The sequence below is a fragment of the Medicago sativa genome, chromosome 6 (genome assembly GCF_051527215.1).
Source record: "Medicago sativa cultivar Bolivia chromosome 6, Bolivia_mono, whole genome shotgun sequence".
Classification (NCBI taxonomy): domain Eukaryota; kingdom Viridiplantae; phylum Streptophyta; class Magnoliopsida; order Fabales; family Fabaceae; genus Medicago; species Medicago sativa.
The window spans coordinates 1,864,825-1,879,164 of record NC_140754.1 but is presented as its reverse complement, the minus strand read 5'-3'; the positions used below and the strand labels follow the sequence as shown (position 1 = coordinate 1,879,164).

The 14,340-nt window shown below is 33.6% G+C and overlaps 1 protein-coding gene across 1 annotated transcript; it reads left to right on the top strand.

Annotated features, from left to right (window-relative positions):
- The first annotated feature begins 5,922 nt into the window (after window positions 1-5,922).
- Window positions 5,923-12,215, top strand: LOC146911947 (conserved oligomeric Golgi complex subunit 7-like). The gene is made up of 10 exons (XM_085718460.1): window positions 5,923-6,288; window positions 7,434-7,523; window positions 7,625-7,744; window positions 7,850-7,951; window positions 8,039-8,316; window positions 8,524-8,669; window positions 9,297-9,495; window positions 9,819-10,473; window positions 11,106-11,435; window positions 11,716-12,215. Exons 1-10 carry the CDS (start codon window positions 6,007-6,009, stop codon window positions 11,995-11,997), a joined length of 2,484 nt encoding a protein of 827 aa, XP_085574586.1. The 5' UTR covers window positions 5,923-6,006; the 3' UTR covers window positions 11,998-12,215.
- Window positions 12,216-14,340: the final 2,125 nt, after the last annotated feature.

The window sequence follows — 14,340 nt, the reverse complement described above, 5'->3', positions numbered from 1 at the left end:
TGAGATTAGTAGTGATGATGTATAAGAATTATTTATGATGCTTTATGATGATAAGTTGTTATGATTCATTTCCTTTAATGTTGATATGTTATTTTAAACACTGCTATATGTTGTAATTGTTGTTGGTTGCTGCTGTTGATTGTTAAAGTCTTGAAGTTGCATGAGTCGGTCTAAGTTGCAAGAATTTAAGAAGTCGTCCATGATTATGGAGTTGTATAAGATGTTCATGTTGTTGTCTAAGTTGTAGGAGAGATTGAGTCCATTGCATACTCATTAATGTTGGGGGCTTTAGGCCCGACAGCCTTTGTGCTCAAACTACGTTGGGGGCTTTAGGCCCGGCAGCTTTATGCTCACACGTTGAAGAGCCTAATTACGCTCATTTATGTTGTTGAATGGTACCACATGCATTTGCATATCAAGAAGTTTCACGATGGTTTAAGTTGTTAAGTTGTTAAGTTAATAAGAGTTGCATTGTCAAGTTGAGTCGTGTTGTCGAGTCAAGTGTTAAGTTGAACATGATATTTAATGATGATGATATATGATGATGGTATTTGATTATGAAATGATAATATGCTAAGTGATAAATGTTTGATATGTTAATAATGTTTTATGTCGTTAAATGCATTTTACTTGAAAATGTTGCCCTTCGTATGGGTAACTTGAAGGTAATAAAGACTAGAAGTGTTCGTGAGTGGACTCCTCACTCGTGTCTAGGTGCTCTGATACGTAACGAGATGGGGGCTTGCTTTTACTTCTATTCCTTACGTGTCTTTTATGAACCTTTTTGAATAAATATTGAACTAAGACTCATGAGATTTTGATGAGGCCTGCGTGCCAAGACTTTAGTATGCTGAACTATTTTCCGCTGCATGATTTTAGATTTTGAAGTTGAATTTGAAAGATAATTATTATTATCCATTTTATGATTTAAAAGAAGTATGTGACATTCCGTTTGTGATTAAAATACTCTGATTTATGATGAAATTTTTAAGTTGGGAAAAACGGGGTGTTACACATGTACTTCCATTAGATACGGTATTCTATTTGTCAGAGAATAAATTATACTGATGTCTATCACAAGGGCCTGGAGAGAAGAATGTAGTAGGCTATAGGCTATGATATTAAGATAGAAGAACCAGATAAATAATTATTGAAAGAGTATCATGTGCTTAAAATTATATAAATTTTATATTAACTTTTCGGATCATATAGAAATGTGTCTGCCTTTGTTATTCGGAACAAACTCATTGCATCCTGGTTAATAGCGTAAAATGGTAAATTGCATACAACTAACACGATAAAAATAAAGTGACCGGAATACTCATGTTTCTGAATTTGAAACATATAATCATGTGATTGAATTTGTAATCGATTGAAGTTGATATATGAATCCGAATCAAATGAGCATCACAACAAAACAAAAACAACAATCAACGTTGGATTAAGACGACAAACAAAGTAATGTCACACTGAGACGACAAAATCACGAAACAAAAATATAGATTTATGTGAAAATTAGCAACTAGAGACATGATCGCACAACTAGGGAGCATAAGAGATCATGCCCAATGGATAATGGGCGATGGTCAAGTGGAGAGGGAAAACTTGTCATTCGTGGCTGAGTTTGGAGCATATCCTCGAAGAGGTTCAGGATGAATGATTTATCGTCGGAAGCGGAGGGGTGATAGGGTTGACGATACTATCCAATAGTTTTCTTACTATATTGTATAGTTTGGAATTTGGATAATTTGTATTTTCAATTTATATTTGGAACATGTGTTGTAACCTATCGATATTTGTGCTACCTTTTTTTTTATTAATACATGAACTCTTACCTAAGAGATCATTCTTACACCCAACCAATTAAAATCAAACATCTCATTAAAATAATAAAAATAATTAATATCATAATTTTTTCTCATTATTTTTAATATTTCTCTCTCCTTTTTCCACTTTCTTTAACCAACAAAAACCACCCACCACCATTTATTGTTTCCATTTCCTTAATTAAAATCACATTTTTTTTAAAGTTAATAACATATGTCATATTTTTATTGGTTGGGTGTAAGAATAATCTCTTAGGTAAGAGTTCATGCAAGAATATCTCATATTTGTGTTGTTTCATATGCTTTGCATTAAATATTATACTTATAATTTGTTTTGATCCATGTATAAATCAACCTAGATTCCTCAATTTGCTGAAAAATATATGTGTTAACTAATTAATTCAGGTTATGTTTCAGTGCTAACACAGTTCATATTATATAATCCTAACTATATATTAACAGTTTGGATTATATAATCTGAAATGTGTCCACTTATATACTGTAATTCGTCTTTGAAATGATCTATTGAGAGGTTTGACATCTTTTTAATTGTATAATCTAAATTTTTATTACATGTTTTCGGATTTTATTTTCGAATTGTACATTAACAAGACTTGGATAAACCATAACAATTTTATGTGGATTGTCTCTCCTCTAGTGGAACCCTTCCCCTCGAAAACCTCACCGCCGACAAAGAAGAATACTGACACAGTTGCTCTAGGAGATGCTTGGCTCTCTCCAAGATTGTAACACTCGACTTTGACACCACAACTTAATCGACTTCGTCAACGACATTTTTTCTTCGTCCAAAGATGACATCATGATGTTGTAAGCAAGCATCGAACGAAATATTGACGAAAGGGATGAAAAAAGAACCCATGTTCTTCAACAACTCGAGACTTCAAATATTTAGCGGCAACAAAGATACCTATGAGACCGCAATATTTCAAAACGTTCTGAAAGAACTAATTGAAGAACTGTTTACGAGAGGAAGAAGATGTTTTTCCTTGATGATGGAGTTTTTGCTTTCATGGGATGGTGATTACTGACTAGGAACATAAGGGCGATGGAAGTGACGCTGATAAGAAGAGTTGCCTTTCCTAGGTGGAGCTGCGACCATTCTTGAACGGAAAGAAAAAAGTTGGAAGAAGAATGAGTGAATAGGCAATTATCCTCCGTAAGTTTCATCAATTATCCTTGACCTTAACAAAATTTCAATTACCCCGAAATTGTGTAACGTTGATCAATTCACGTCCACCGTCAAATTTTCTTGTTAGTCAACATGACGTAGCATTTGACTGTTTACGTGGCACTGCCACATGTCTGACGTGTCATGCCACATCACATGAGGTAATTTTTGTTCAACTTTTTTTTTGAGTTTTTTTTTTGGATTAAAGGCATACAATTTTGCAAAATGCCCTCTAAACTTCAAAATTTATATTTTTGTTCTTATGCACGACTCAAAAGATATTAAAGACAAATAGTTAACAGTTAAGTTAACTTTAATACTTTAAGCTCTAAAACCATTATTGTTTCTACATGAATTTCACCTACATGAATTTCACTTGGTTTTTTTTTTCTATGAAATTTGAATAATCTATTGGAATGAATTTATCAGCTCTAGAAGCATTTTTGCAAGTAATATATGTAAGGTTTGAGGTTCGAACCCAGGACACCAAAGAAAAAGAAGCATTTTGCAAGCAAAATTTTAAGGGGTATTTGCTCGTAACAATAAAAAAGTTCATATATTTAAAAAAAAAAAAAATCATAAATTCCTTCTTACAATTAAATTATTTTAAATTTAAAATATGAGTAGAGTTTGGTACCAAATTGGTGGTTTACACTTTATTCACATTCATGATCAACTAGACCATCGACCCGTGCTCCGCACGGGTCCTACCAGCTTACACATGCACGTTTGAAGTTACGATTATTAGTCTCTTCCTATATTAATTGGTTATAACTGAATCAATATGTAAGTAATATTTTATAAAATTCCAATTACGATAAATATTAGTCTCATAATGGTGACTTTAGTAATATAATTTGTTGCTACCATTGGAATGCAATAAATCAAAATATCGTACAAAAATCATTGATTTTTAGCACAACTTATCTTACATTACGAAATACTTTTGGATATACTACATTTGAAGTCACATTGGCATCTTGAACATTTTCATCCATTGTAAGCATCTTCAATCCATCTCTTGAGGTAACTCTTGATATTGCAACATATAACTGACCATGTGAAAACACATGACTTGGCAAATATATCTCAACTTTCTTCAGAGATTGTTCTTGACTTTTGTTAATAGTCATTGCGAAAGAAACAACTATCGGAAACTGTCTCCGTTGAAATTTGAAAGGTATATCATGACATCAGAAGGAGTAAGAGATAATCTTGGTATAAAAAATTTTCTTGCATATATTGCTTCGAAATATGACCTTTCCTTCAGGCACAAATTTACCCATTCTAGTTATGATTAGTCTTGTGCCATTGCATAATCCTGATCTTTGATCTGTATTCCTTAACAACATCATTGGAACACCAACCTTTAACCTGAGTTTGTGATTTGGAAGACCAGGTGTATTAATTGTGTTGAGAAATTCAGGAGTGTGGACAACATCAATTGCATCGCCATTCGGGTTTGTTGCTAACGGCGAATCTTAACTCAGATACATTTTTGCTTCGCCTGGAATCAAATCCAATATATAATCGTTTATTTGTTTGACAATTGAATGCTTTGGAGTTAATATGGACTTGTCTTGAAAATAAGCTATATCAGTCATGCTATCTAATATATTTGGATAGGTGATCTTGACAATAGTCGCAATAGAATTCTTTGTGTTCATTATAACTTATAGTATTATTATTGCTTTCCATTAGTGATATCGGCAAAAGGAGTGCGCGAACTTATATTACGACTTTTTTACCTCATATGAATACAATGATTCTCTTTAGAGGATTCTTGTGAAACTTGTTGCCCATTTCATGCTCAGTTTGGTTTTTTTTCCTTCTATGCTTTAGATAACAAAGTCAATGGTTCATTTTTTGCAATGCTGATTAGTTGTCCATCAGTTAGGTATACACACACACGTGTGGAGTCCTCCCATACACATGCGGCTCATATCATAAGTACTGCACAATTATAGATGTAAAACCAGTGCATGCTTGCTGATATATACGTGCTTTGTGTATCTCAATACAATAACAACTCTTCGTTTTATGCATGATTGCATTTTGGATCCACCAAAGTTACATAACGGTACAACTCATAACCAATGTCTTTTGTATGGTGTGTACCCAAAAACATATAATCATGCGACACATATTGCATAACAAAAAAATGCAATGTCAATTAAACTTCTCTAAATAGCGGCAAAAAGAGCATTGTAAACAAAGTGCATCAATAAACAATAAAAGCACAGAAACTAACAACAATATCTTATGACCTTAATTTGTGAATCGATCTAAATAAATTTATTGCTTAAAAAAAACACGTCAATTAAACTTTTCTAAACAACGGCAAAAAAGAGCAATGTAAAGGAAGTGCATCAATAAACAAAAACACCACAGAAACTAATGGAGAGCATTAGCATATGACCTTCATATGTGAATCAATCTAAAAGGCCCTAAGCCCCAAAATTTCTACAAATAAATTTTTTTACCGAAAAAAACTATTTTTTAAAAAAAAAATTATTGGAAAAAAATATGGAAAAAATTACCGGGATTTTTTTTTACTTGAAAAAAATATGAAAAAAATTTTTTACCGGGAATTTTTTTTTTACCGAATTTTTTTTTTAAAGTAAAAAAATATTTTACCGAAACTTTTTTACGAAAAAATATTTACTTGAAATCAACATTAAATGATGGTACCAAAGCTTGCATAACACACCAAGGAGACATTAATGATGACATGTCCACACTTGGGAGGGAAATTCAAATTTGAAAACTTGAAATCAACATTAAATGCATCATTAAATGATGGTACCAAAGCTTGCATAACACACCTAGGAGATGTGTTTGGGAGGGAAAACACAAAAGCAATTAGGGTTAAGCATTTGCTTGACCTAACTGGCTTTTATAATAAGTATGATATGATATTGTTGATTGATGAATCTATCATTCATCATTTTCTGAAAGTGAAGATTGAATGAAGCGATTCCCACAAAGACGATGATTGATTTAGTTTCATTCTCAAACTCAAATTTTGATCCGAAGAAATGGATCAACACAGCATGTAACAGTCGACACTCTCAACAGTCTTTAGACAAACACCTTATCGATTTGGAGATGAAACTCCAGATGCTTTCCGAGGAAATCTCCGCTTCTCTTGTGGAACAATCTTCCGCTGCTCTCCTTCGTGTTCCTCGTGCCACTAGAGATGTTGTTCGTCTCCGTGATGATGCTGGTTCTCTCCGTTCTGCTGTCTCTGTCATTCTACATAACATCCAGAAGGTTGGCATTGCTTTCTTTACTTTTATTTTACAGTTACTTTGTCAATGTCGATATTGTTAGACTGAACACATTCACCCTGTTTTGAACTTGGGACGTAGTAGTTGCGTAGGTGGCAACTACCACGACCCAATTAAAAAAGATTGATTTTGATCATAAGAGTTGAAAGATTGAATGTGTAAACAATGTATCAAAATTAAACTTAGAAATTCGATATTCGACATTGCTAGGTGGAAGACCTTTGCCTGGGAGCTAAGTTGTCTCTACGAGTTTCAGGTGGTGGTTGCCACTTCATCTACAAACGAAAAAAAAATTGATTGATTTTGATCGTAGCCATTAACCACTTGATAGTTTAAATATTTTTACTAGGACAGTATCACAATTAAACTTAGAAATTTGAGTTTGATATTGTTAGGCTAAACACTTTCGTTGGGACTTTGCAATTGTGTGTTAGTTTCAGGTGGTGGTTGTTACTTTGGCTACGGACCCCTGCAATTTTTTTTTATAGATTTTGATCATAACCACTCGATAGATTAAATGATTTTTACACAAACAGTGTATCACAATTAAACTTAGAAATTATAAATTCAAGTTTGATATTGCTAGACAGAACACCTTCAACTGGGACCTAAGTTGTGTGTATGAGTTTCAGGTGGTGGTCGTTGCCACAAACCAAAAAAAAAGTTTGATTTTGATCATAACCACTTGATAGATTTTTTTTACATCGACAGTGTATCAAGATTAAACTCTGTATGTTTGGTTCGGCAGTGAAAAAAATTTAGTTGAAGGTAAAGTGATTTGTGTTTGGATACATTCATGTCAAAGTGAGTTAAACATTAAATTTGTGTGTAAAAATCAATTTTAGAATCAGAACCTACAATGTTTAGCTTCAGGATAGAGAAACCTAACATGTCAAAATCAATTATAAACCTCTAGTATCAATTTTGGTTCTTCAAAAAGTGGAACCAAACATACACATGATACGATCTTGATATAGATAACTTGCAAGTCTTTATGCAACCATGCCATATGTCAGTGAATGGAACAAAATTCTTATATGTGCGTTGAGATCCACTTATGAGTAAGGACCTGTTAATTTGCATTTGCCATTTTTCATCCTTGATTCTTTTTTTTTTTTTTTTTTATAGGCAGAGGGATCGTCAGCTGAATCTATAGCGGCACTTGCTAAGGTCGATGTAGTCAAACAGAGGATGGAAGCTGCATATGAAACTTTGCAGGTAGCGAAAGTGAATTTGCATGTTGAATTGAATATTGATGTAGCTCATTGAGATTTTCTATAATGAGGCCAAAACTTGATTCTTCTGTGGTTAAATAACAGGATGCTGCTGGATTAACTCAATTAAGTTCGACAGTGGAGGATGTATTCGCCAGTGGAGATCTCCTTCGTGCTGCTGAAACTCTGGCCAATATGAGGCATTGCTTGTCTGCTGTCGGGGAGGTACTAATTTTTCCCATTTTGTTTATCTATGAAGTACATTGGGTTTGGTACATTTACTTTTTGTATTTACAATTGTTTTCACCTTTGCTCGCTTTCTTAATTTAGGTTGCTGAATTTGCCAACATAAGAAAGCAGCTTGAAGTCTTGGAGGATCGGCTGGACACAATGGTTCAGCCTCGTCTTACCGATGCATTATCCAATCGCAAGGTTACATATACGTTGGATACCATGCATTTACATCCTGTGATTTGAATTTAATCCCTTGTCTGAGCTCTTATTGTTGTTATTGTTTAGATTGACGCTGCTCAAGATTTGCGTGGAGTTCTCATTAGAATCGGAAGGTTTAAGTCTCTGGAATCACAGTATTCAAAGGTACATTTAAAACCAATAAAGAAGCTTTGGGAAGACTTAGAGTCAAGAGAACGTGCTAATAAGTCTGCAAATGAGAAGAGTGAAATGGAGAGGATGTCAACTGGTGGTGATTTTCAGTCATCGCCTACAATTTCATTCTCCAATTGGTTACCAAGTTTTTATGACGAGCTACTACTTTATCTTGAACAAGAATGGAAATGGTATAATTACTGATGTTCTCTTCTATTGTTTATATTTTGTTTGTCCAAAAATTGGTTGCCCTATCAATAACTCTGTACTCCAAGACTTCGTGCCAGTGGATTTTAATTTTCCAGATACCTACTGAAATATAATCAGCTAGCGCAAAATGATAACTAAATTTGTGTATTCAATTAGTGTAATAAAAGCATTTGAGCTGGTGCTTGCAGGTGTATGGTTGCTTTTCCCAAAGACTATAAAACTCTTGTCCCAAAGTTGCTAAGTGAGACTATGATGGCTATAGGTGCCAGTTTCATATCTCATATCAACCTTGCCGTTGGGGATGCTGTTCCAGAGACAAAAGCGTTGGCTAAAGGTTGTTCCTCAATCTTTTAAATAGTTGTGTAGGATAGTATTTCATTGCATGTAATATGTTAGAGTTAGTTCACTGTTCAGTAATTGTTATCCACATTGACTTTTAAAGTAATAATTGATTTGAGGCCTTCCAAATCAGGATTTTTATTCTATATATAGATTAAATGGTTGTGGCTGTATGTTCCAAGGAGAAATGTCTCTGTCATTTGTGTTTTTTTCATTATAGTGAAAATACCTGAAGGAGCATAGGCAAGTCTCTGCTCCAATTCATGGTTATTTTTTCATTTTAGTTTTTTATTATACTATGTAACATCATCTTCCTGGTTGAGTGATTCAGTATCAATTCAAGTCATCTTTGTAACCTATCAGTTCCTTGGTTCTTCGGACACTTGTCACACTGGATCATGACATTGTATATTTCATTCCCTTTTTTCTCTCCAAATGACCTTTTGAAACTGATTTAGAATAGTGCATTGTAAATTGAAAATTGTGATAATTTAGCATGTATCTTTCATTTAGAAAAAAGTCGAAGATAATTGACATGCTAACCACATTGTGCTTTGTGTTAACTCCCAAAATTATTGATATTTTATCCGGAGATATTGATATCTTTCATTAATCGCTGTAGGTTTATCTGATATTTTGTCTGGAGATATGCAAAAGGGTATTAAGCTTCAGACTAAGCATCTGGAGTCCTTGATTGAATTGCACAATATCACGGGGACCTTTGCAAGGAATATTCAGCACTTGTTTTCTGGTTCTGATGTACAAGTTTTAATGGATGTGCTGAAATTTGTGTACTTTCCATATGAATCGTTTAAGCAGAGGTAAAAATTTATGTTAATTTGAAGCATAATTGAAATTGATATATCGAGTTTGTCTGTTAATTCCTTTTGACGTATGGCCTCTGTATTGTGGAAGAATTGGATGGGTCTGCGGGAATGACTTTTAACTTCATATGTCACAATTTTCTTTCTAAAAAAAATTAGAATTTTTTTTTTTAGGGAAATAGGAACATATTCGATAAACAGCTGGTCTTGTGGTTGTCATTACTCATGCACAATATTCTCATATTTAAGCTTGCGTTAAACCGCTTTCCAATTCAAAGAAACACCTTTTGCTTTATTATTTTGAATTTGGATATCTACAGGTACGGACAAATGGAGTGTGCCATCCTTTCCTCTGAGATTGCAGGAATAGATTTAAGAGGAGCTGTAATTCGAGGGGTGGGAGCCCAAGGAGTCAAACTCAGTGAAACCGTCCGTAGGATGGAGGAGTCTATTCCTCAAGTAGTTATACTTCTTGAAGCAGCTGCCGAGAGATGCATCAGCTTCACTGGAGGTTCCGAGGCAGATGAGCTGATTCTTGCCCTTGATGACATAATGTTAAAATACATTTCTACTCTACAAGAAACTCTCAAGTCATTAAGAACTGTATGTGGTGTGGATTATGGTGGGGATGGTACTGGAAAGAAAGATGAAAACCAAAATGCTCGTAGAGTTGATTTGATCTCAAATGAGGAGGAATGGTCCATGGTCCAAGGGGCACTGCAGATCCTTACGGTTGCAGATAGTTTGACAGGCAGATCTTCTGTCTTTGAAGCATCTTTAAGAGCTACACTTGCTAGATTAAGCACAACTTTATCTTTTTCAGCATTTGGTTCAAGTCTAGATCAAAACCAGATTATACATGGTAATGAATATGAGGAGCCATCTTTTGGTGGAAGGGCTGCCTTGTGCATGGCAACACTGCGGCTGGTTAATGTGCCCGAGAAAGCCAGGAAACTATTCAGCCTTTTGAATCAGGTATATGTAATATTAGCTTTATTGCAGTCTTTTTTTATGAGTTTAGAAATTGATAGAAGGGATAGTGGATTAGTCTAAATAGTTGGATTGGGAAGTACCTAATATTTTTTATTGGATAACAGTACCTTCAAATTTTAAAAATATGCAGTTAAGTATTCACATATTATAATTTGTGAAAATCAAACATGCAAGACTCTTATGGAGCTGTTTTTATGCTTCTAGCCCTTTAATATCCATCTTTTATTCTTTGTCCCTCCTTGAGTAGGAGTTGAAAAGCATTTATTCTTTTGTTTCATTTAAATAGAACTAAATGTTTATGAGCATCAAAAGAAATGGAAAAATTAAAATGTCATTTTCTTTCGTAGTTCTTTGCTGTAACCTTCATATGGTTAATGCAAACTTAAGCCACATCTAAAAGTGTATGCTCACGACTTTCAGGCTTCATTGACCATTCTTTTTCAACCGAAACAATGAATGTCATTTTATGTTACAATTCATTCATTTCTAGGAAAAGAAGGATGCTTCGATGTTTCTTTGGTTTATGAGCTGACACTTGTGTCTATCTCTTCAGACATATTTCTCGTGTTCTTTTTTCTGGCATTACATAAATATATTTAATTATTTATTTGCAGTCTAAAGATCCCCGATTCCATGCTCTTCCCCTTGCATCTCAAAGAGTTGCAGCATTTGAAGACACAGTTAATGAACTTGTATATGATGTCCTCATATCTAAAGTACGGCAACGCCTCAACGATGTGTCCCGTTTGCCAATATGGTCATCAGTTGAAGAACAAACTGCTTTTCATCTCCCTACCTTTAGTGCATATCCACAGTCCTATGTGACCAGTGTTGGCGAGTATCTTCTTACTTTACCCCAACAATTGGAGCCCCTTGCCGAGGGAATATCTAGCAGTGAAGCCAATGACGAAGCTCAGTTCTTTGCAACCGAATGGATGTTCAAGGTATAACTAAAGACATGGACTATTATTGACAAAGCGATAATTAATGTTGCATTGAACTTTGAAAATGACAAGTAAATAGGAACACAATTTTTCTTCAAAAGTGACAAGTAAAAGGAACAAAGGGCGTAATTTATAGGTGTCTTGTCGTGAAAAATGGATTATTCAAAATCATTCAAACTGTCATATGCTACTTAGACCATAAATCTGTTTTCTTTCAGCACATATGTAGTGACTATGATTCTAATTTCTAACATTTAATGCTGGTTATATTAAATTTCAGGTTGCAGAGGGTGCAACAGCACTTTACATAGAGCAGTTGCGTGGGATTCAGTACATTACAGATCGCGGTGCCCAGCAGCTATCAGTTGATATTGATTATCTTAGTAACGTGCTTTCCGCTCTGTCAATGCCTATCCCTGCAGTTCTGGCTACATTTCACAGTTGTCTGTCTACCTCAAGAGATCAGTTAAAAGATCTTCTGAAGACAGATTTAGCAAACCATCTTGATCTGCCAACAGCAAACCTTGTGTGCAAGATGCGGCGGGTTAATTTAGATTCATGATTGAGCAATTCCACCCTCTCCCCCTTTACAAATGTTTTTTCCTTGTATGAGGACATTCTTTTACATAAACAATACTAATTGAACGTTTTTGTTTTGGTTGAATATAACTTCATTGTCACCTACGAGAATCAAATCAGCCTATTATGATATGATTCTCATATGTGACAAAATTGCTTCGGTTGGCCTTCAGAAGAATGGACTGATTTGAATGGATTCTACTTCATTGTGCATTTTAGATTTTTTAAATCGCCAAAGATTAGTTGATGTTGATCTTCGTAAAGAGTTCGTTTTTTTGTTGTTTTTGTTATTTGCTTTGTACTCTTTTTCCATTGCTATGTTTTATCCCTCTTGGTTCTTCTGACAAGAGTTTTAATGAGACATTGTTGAGTTCTCTTGATTATTTTGAATTGAGTTTTGGTCCAATCCTTCCAAATGCTTTTGTATCTTTCTTTTTATTTTAATAATATTTCAAGAGGGTTGCAAATGATAGGTGGCGGCCAAGGATGCCAACATAGTTGAAAAAACTCGATAACAATTGAGATGTATTGGTTTGTCATGTGAAGTCTTTGCACTCTTATTTTGTTTTTGAAAAAATTTATGATACGACTTTTCGCTGCAAAGTCCCCAATACATTTTTATTAGTATTACTTTTAAAGAAGAAAAAAATTGGTGAGTTGGGTCTTGAAGCTCTCTAAGATCAAGGCACACTGCATCGATAAATGTACTTGTAGATTACCCACTAACAAAATCCCCGCGTTGCTAGCCAAAAAGACATTTTATTAGTATTACCGTTAATATTGGTAGTGTATGCATTTCAGGAGTAATTAAATTGAATCACGATTTCAACAACTACTCAAATATCCTCTAAACTTACAAAATTGTGTTTGTCTACCGTAGACATATGTTTGAGACATTTCGACGTTGAACCAAACAAGCATTAACTTGATGTTCAGAATTTTGGAGGACATGACACTTAACGCCTCAACAACTCAATCCACGCAACTGAAACACGAAGATCAAATTTTCACAATATGATGCTGTTAAGAGATCATTAGTGCAAGCTATAAACTAAAACTAGTAGTAAGATTATTTTTATGATAACAAATATTTTACTAAAACTAGTAGTAAGATTATTTTTATGATAACAAATCAATAAAATATAGTAGATTTATTTTTATGATCTCCTTTGTTATGGTAATGTACTATTTTTGGTATGGGGTTTCAAAAGATTGATATCGAGTTTAACTTAAAAATGGTAGTGGAGTATCTTGAATGTTGCATCATCACTTTGCATATATGCTTCCTAATGGTTGGTCAAATCATTGATATCATTCGTCAATTGAATCAATTACACCTAGAATCATGTGTTTCGTGAAGCTAATCAAGTAGTTGATTTGTAAGTATGGTTCACACATATTAGTTTTGGATTAGACTTTTGAAGTAGTTTTGAATAAGATTTTTAGTGAAGCTAATCATTATTCATTACACCTTGATACATACTCTCTTCGGTCTTATTTATAAATAAAATTTTACTTTTTAAATTCATTCAATAACTAAAGTATTCGGATTGAGACCGAAGGAAGTATATAATATGTTTCTTAATCAACCAAACTTTGCCTCGTTAATTGGCGTGAGTTTGTGTGGAATTTAGTTGTGCAAGATAAGCTTGTAGGGGAAGATTAGTCTCATTGCGAGTCTAAACAAATTTAAGCTTGTGAGGATTTCTTTCTGGATCTAAGCATGTCGTCCACGTTATTATACATTTGGTGGAATTCCCAAAATTGAACATATTGCAGGATATGGAAGGTGGGGTTGAATCTAAGCTTGTGAGGATTTCATTCGAATATCTATAATCATACACGTATCAACATCTACTAAAAATAAATCACATCTACTAAATTTATCAATAAATAAAAATGAGGTTTGAAAAAAAAAAAGGTTTAAATAGATCATTAGTTATTTCACCTAGAGACTGGCACATTTCCTTGATAAATCTTGATTTACATTTATTTTAGTTTATTTTTAATTTATTTTATTATTTTTATCAATAATTTTATAGAATTAATTTTATTTAATTTAGTTTCTTAGCTTTGTTTTATTTTATTTTTAAAAGAACTTTGTCAATGTCTTTGATTTTTTTGGTTTCAGAAAAATCAAATGTCTGATTAGGAATAAAATTATGATAATGCTATTAGAGATTTAAGAGGAGGTTTCAAAAATATCTTGATTCAAAGAGGTTTCAACTCTATTGACATTGAAACGCCTCAATTTTTTTTTTTATGAAGTTAAATAATAAATATGAATATTAATTTTATGAATGAATTTAAGTATTAGTGGTTTCAA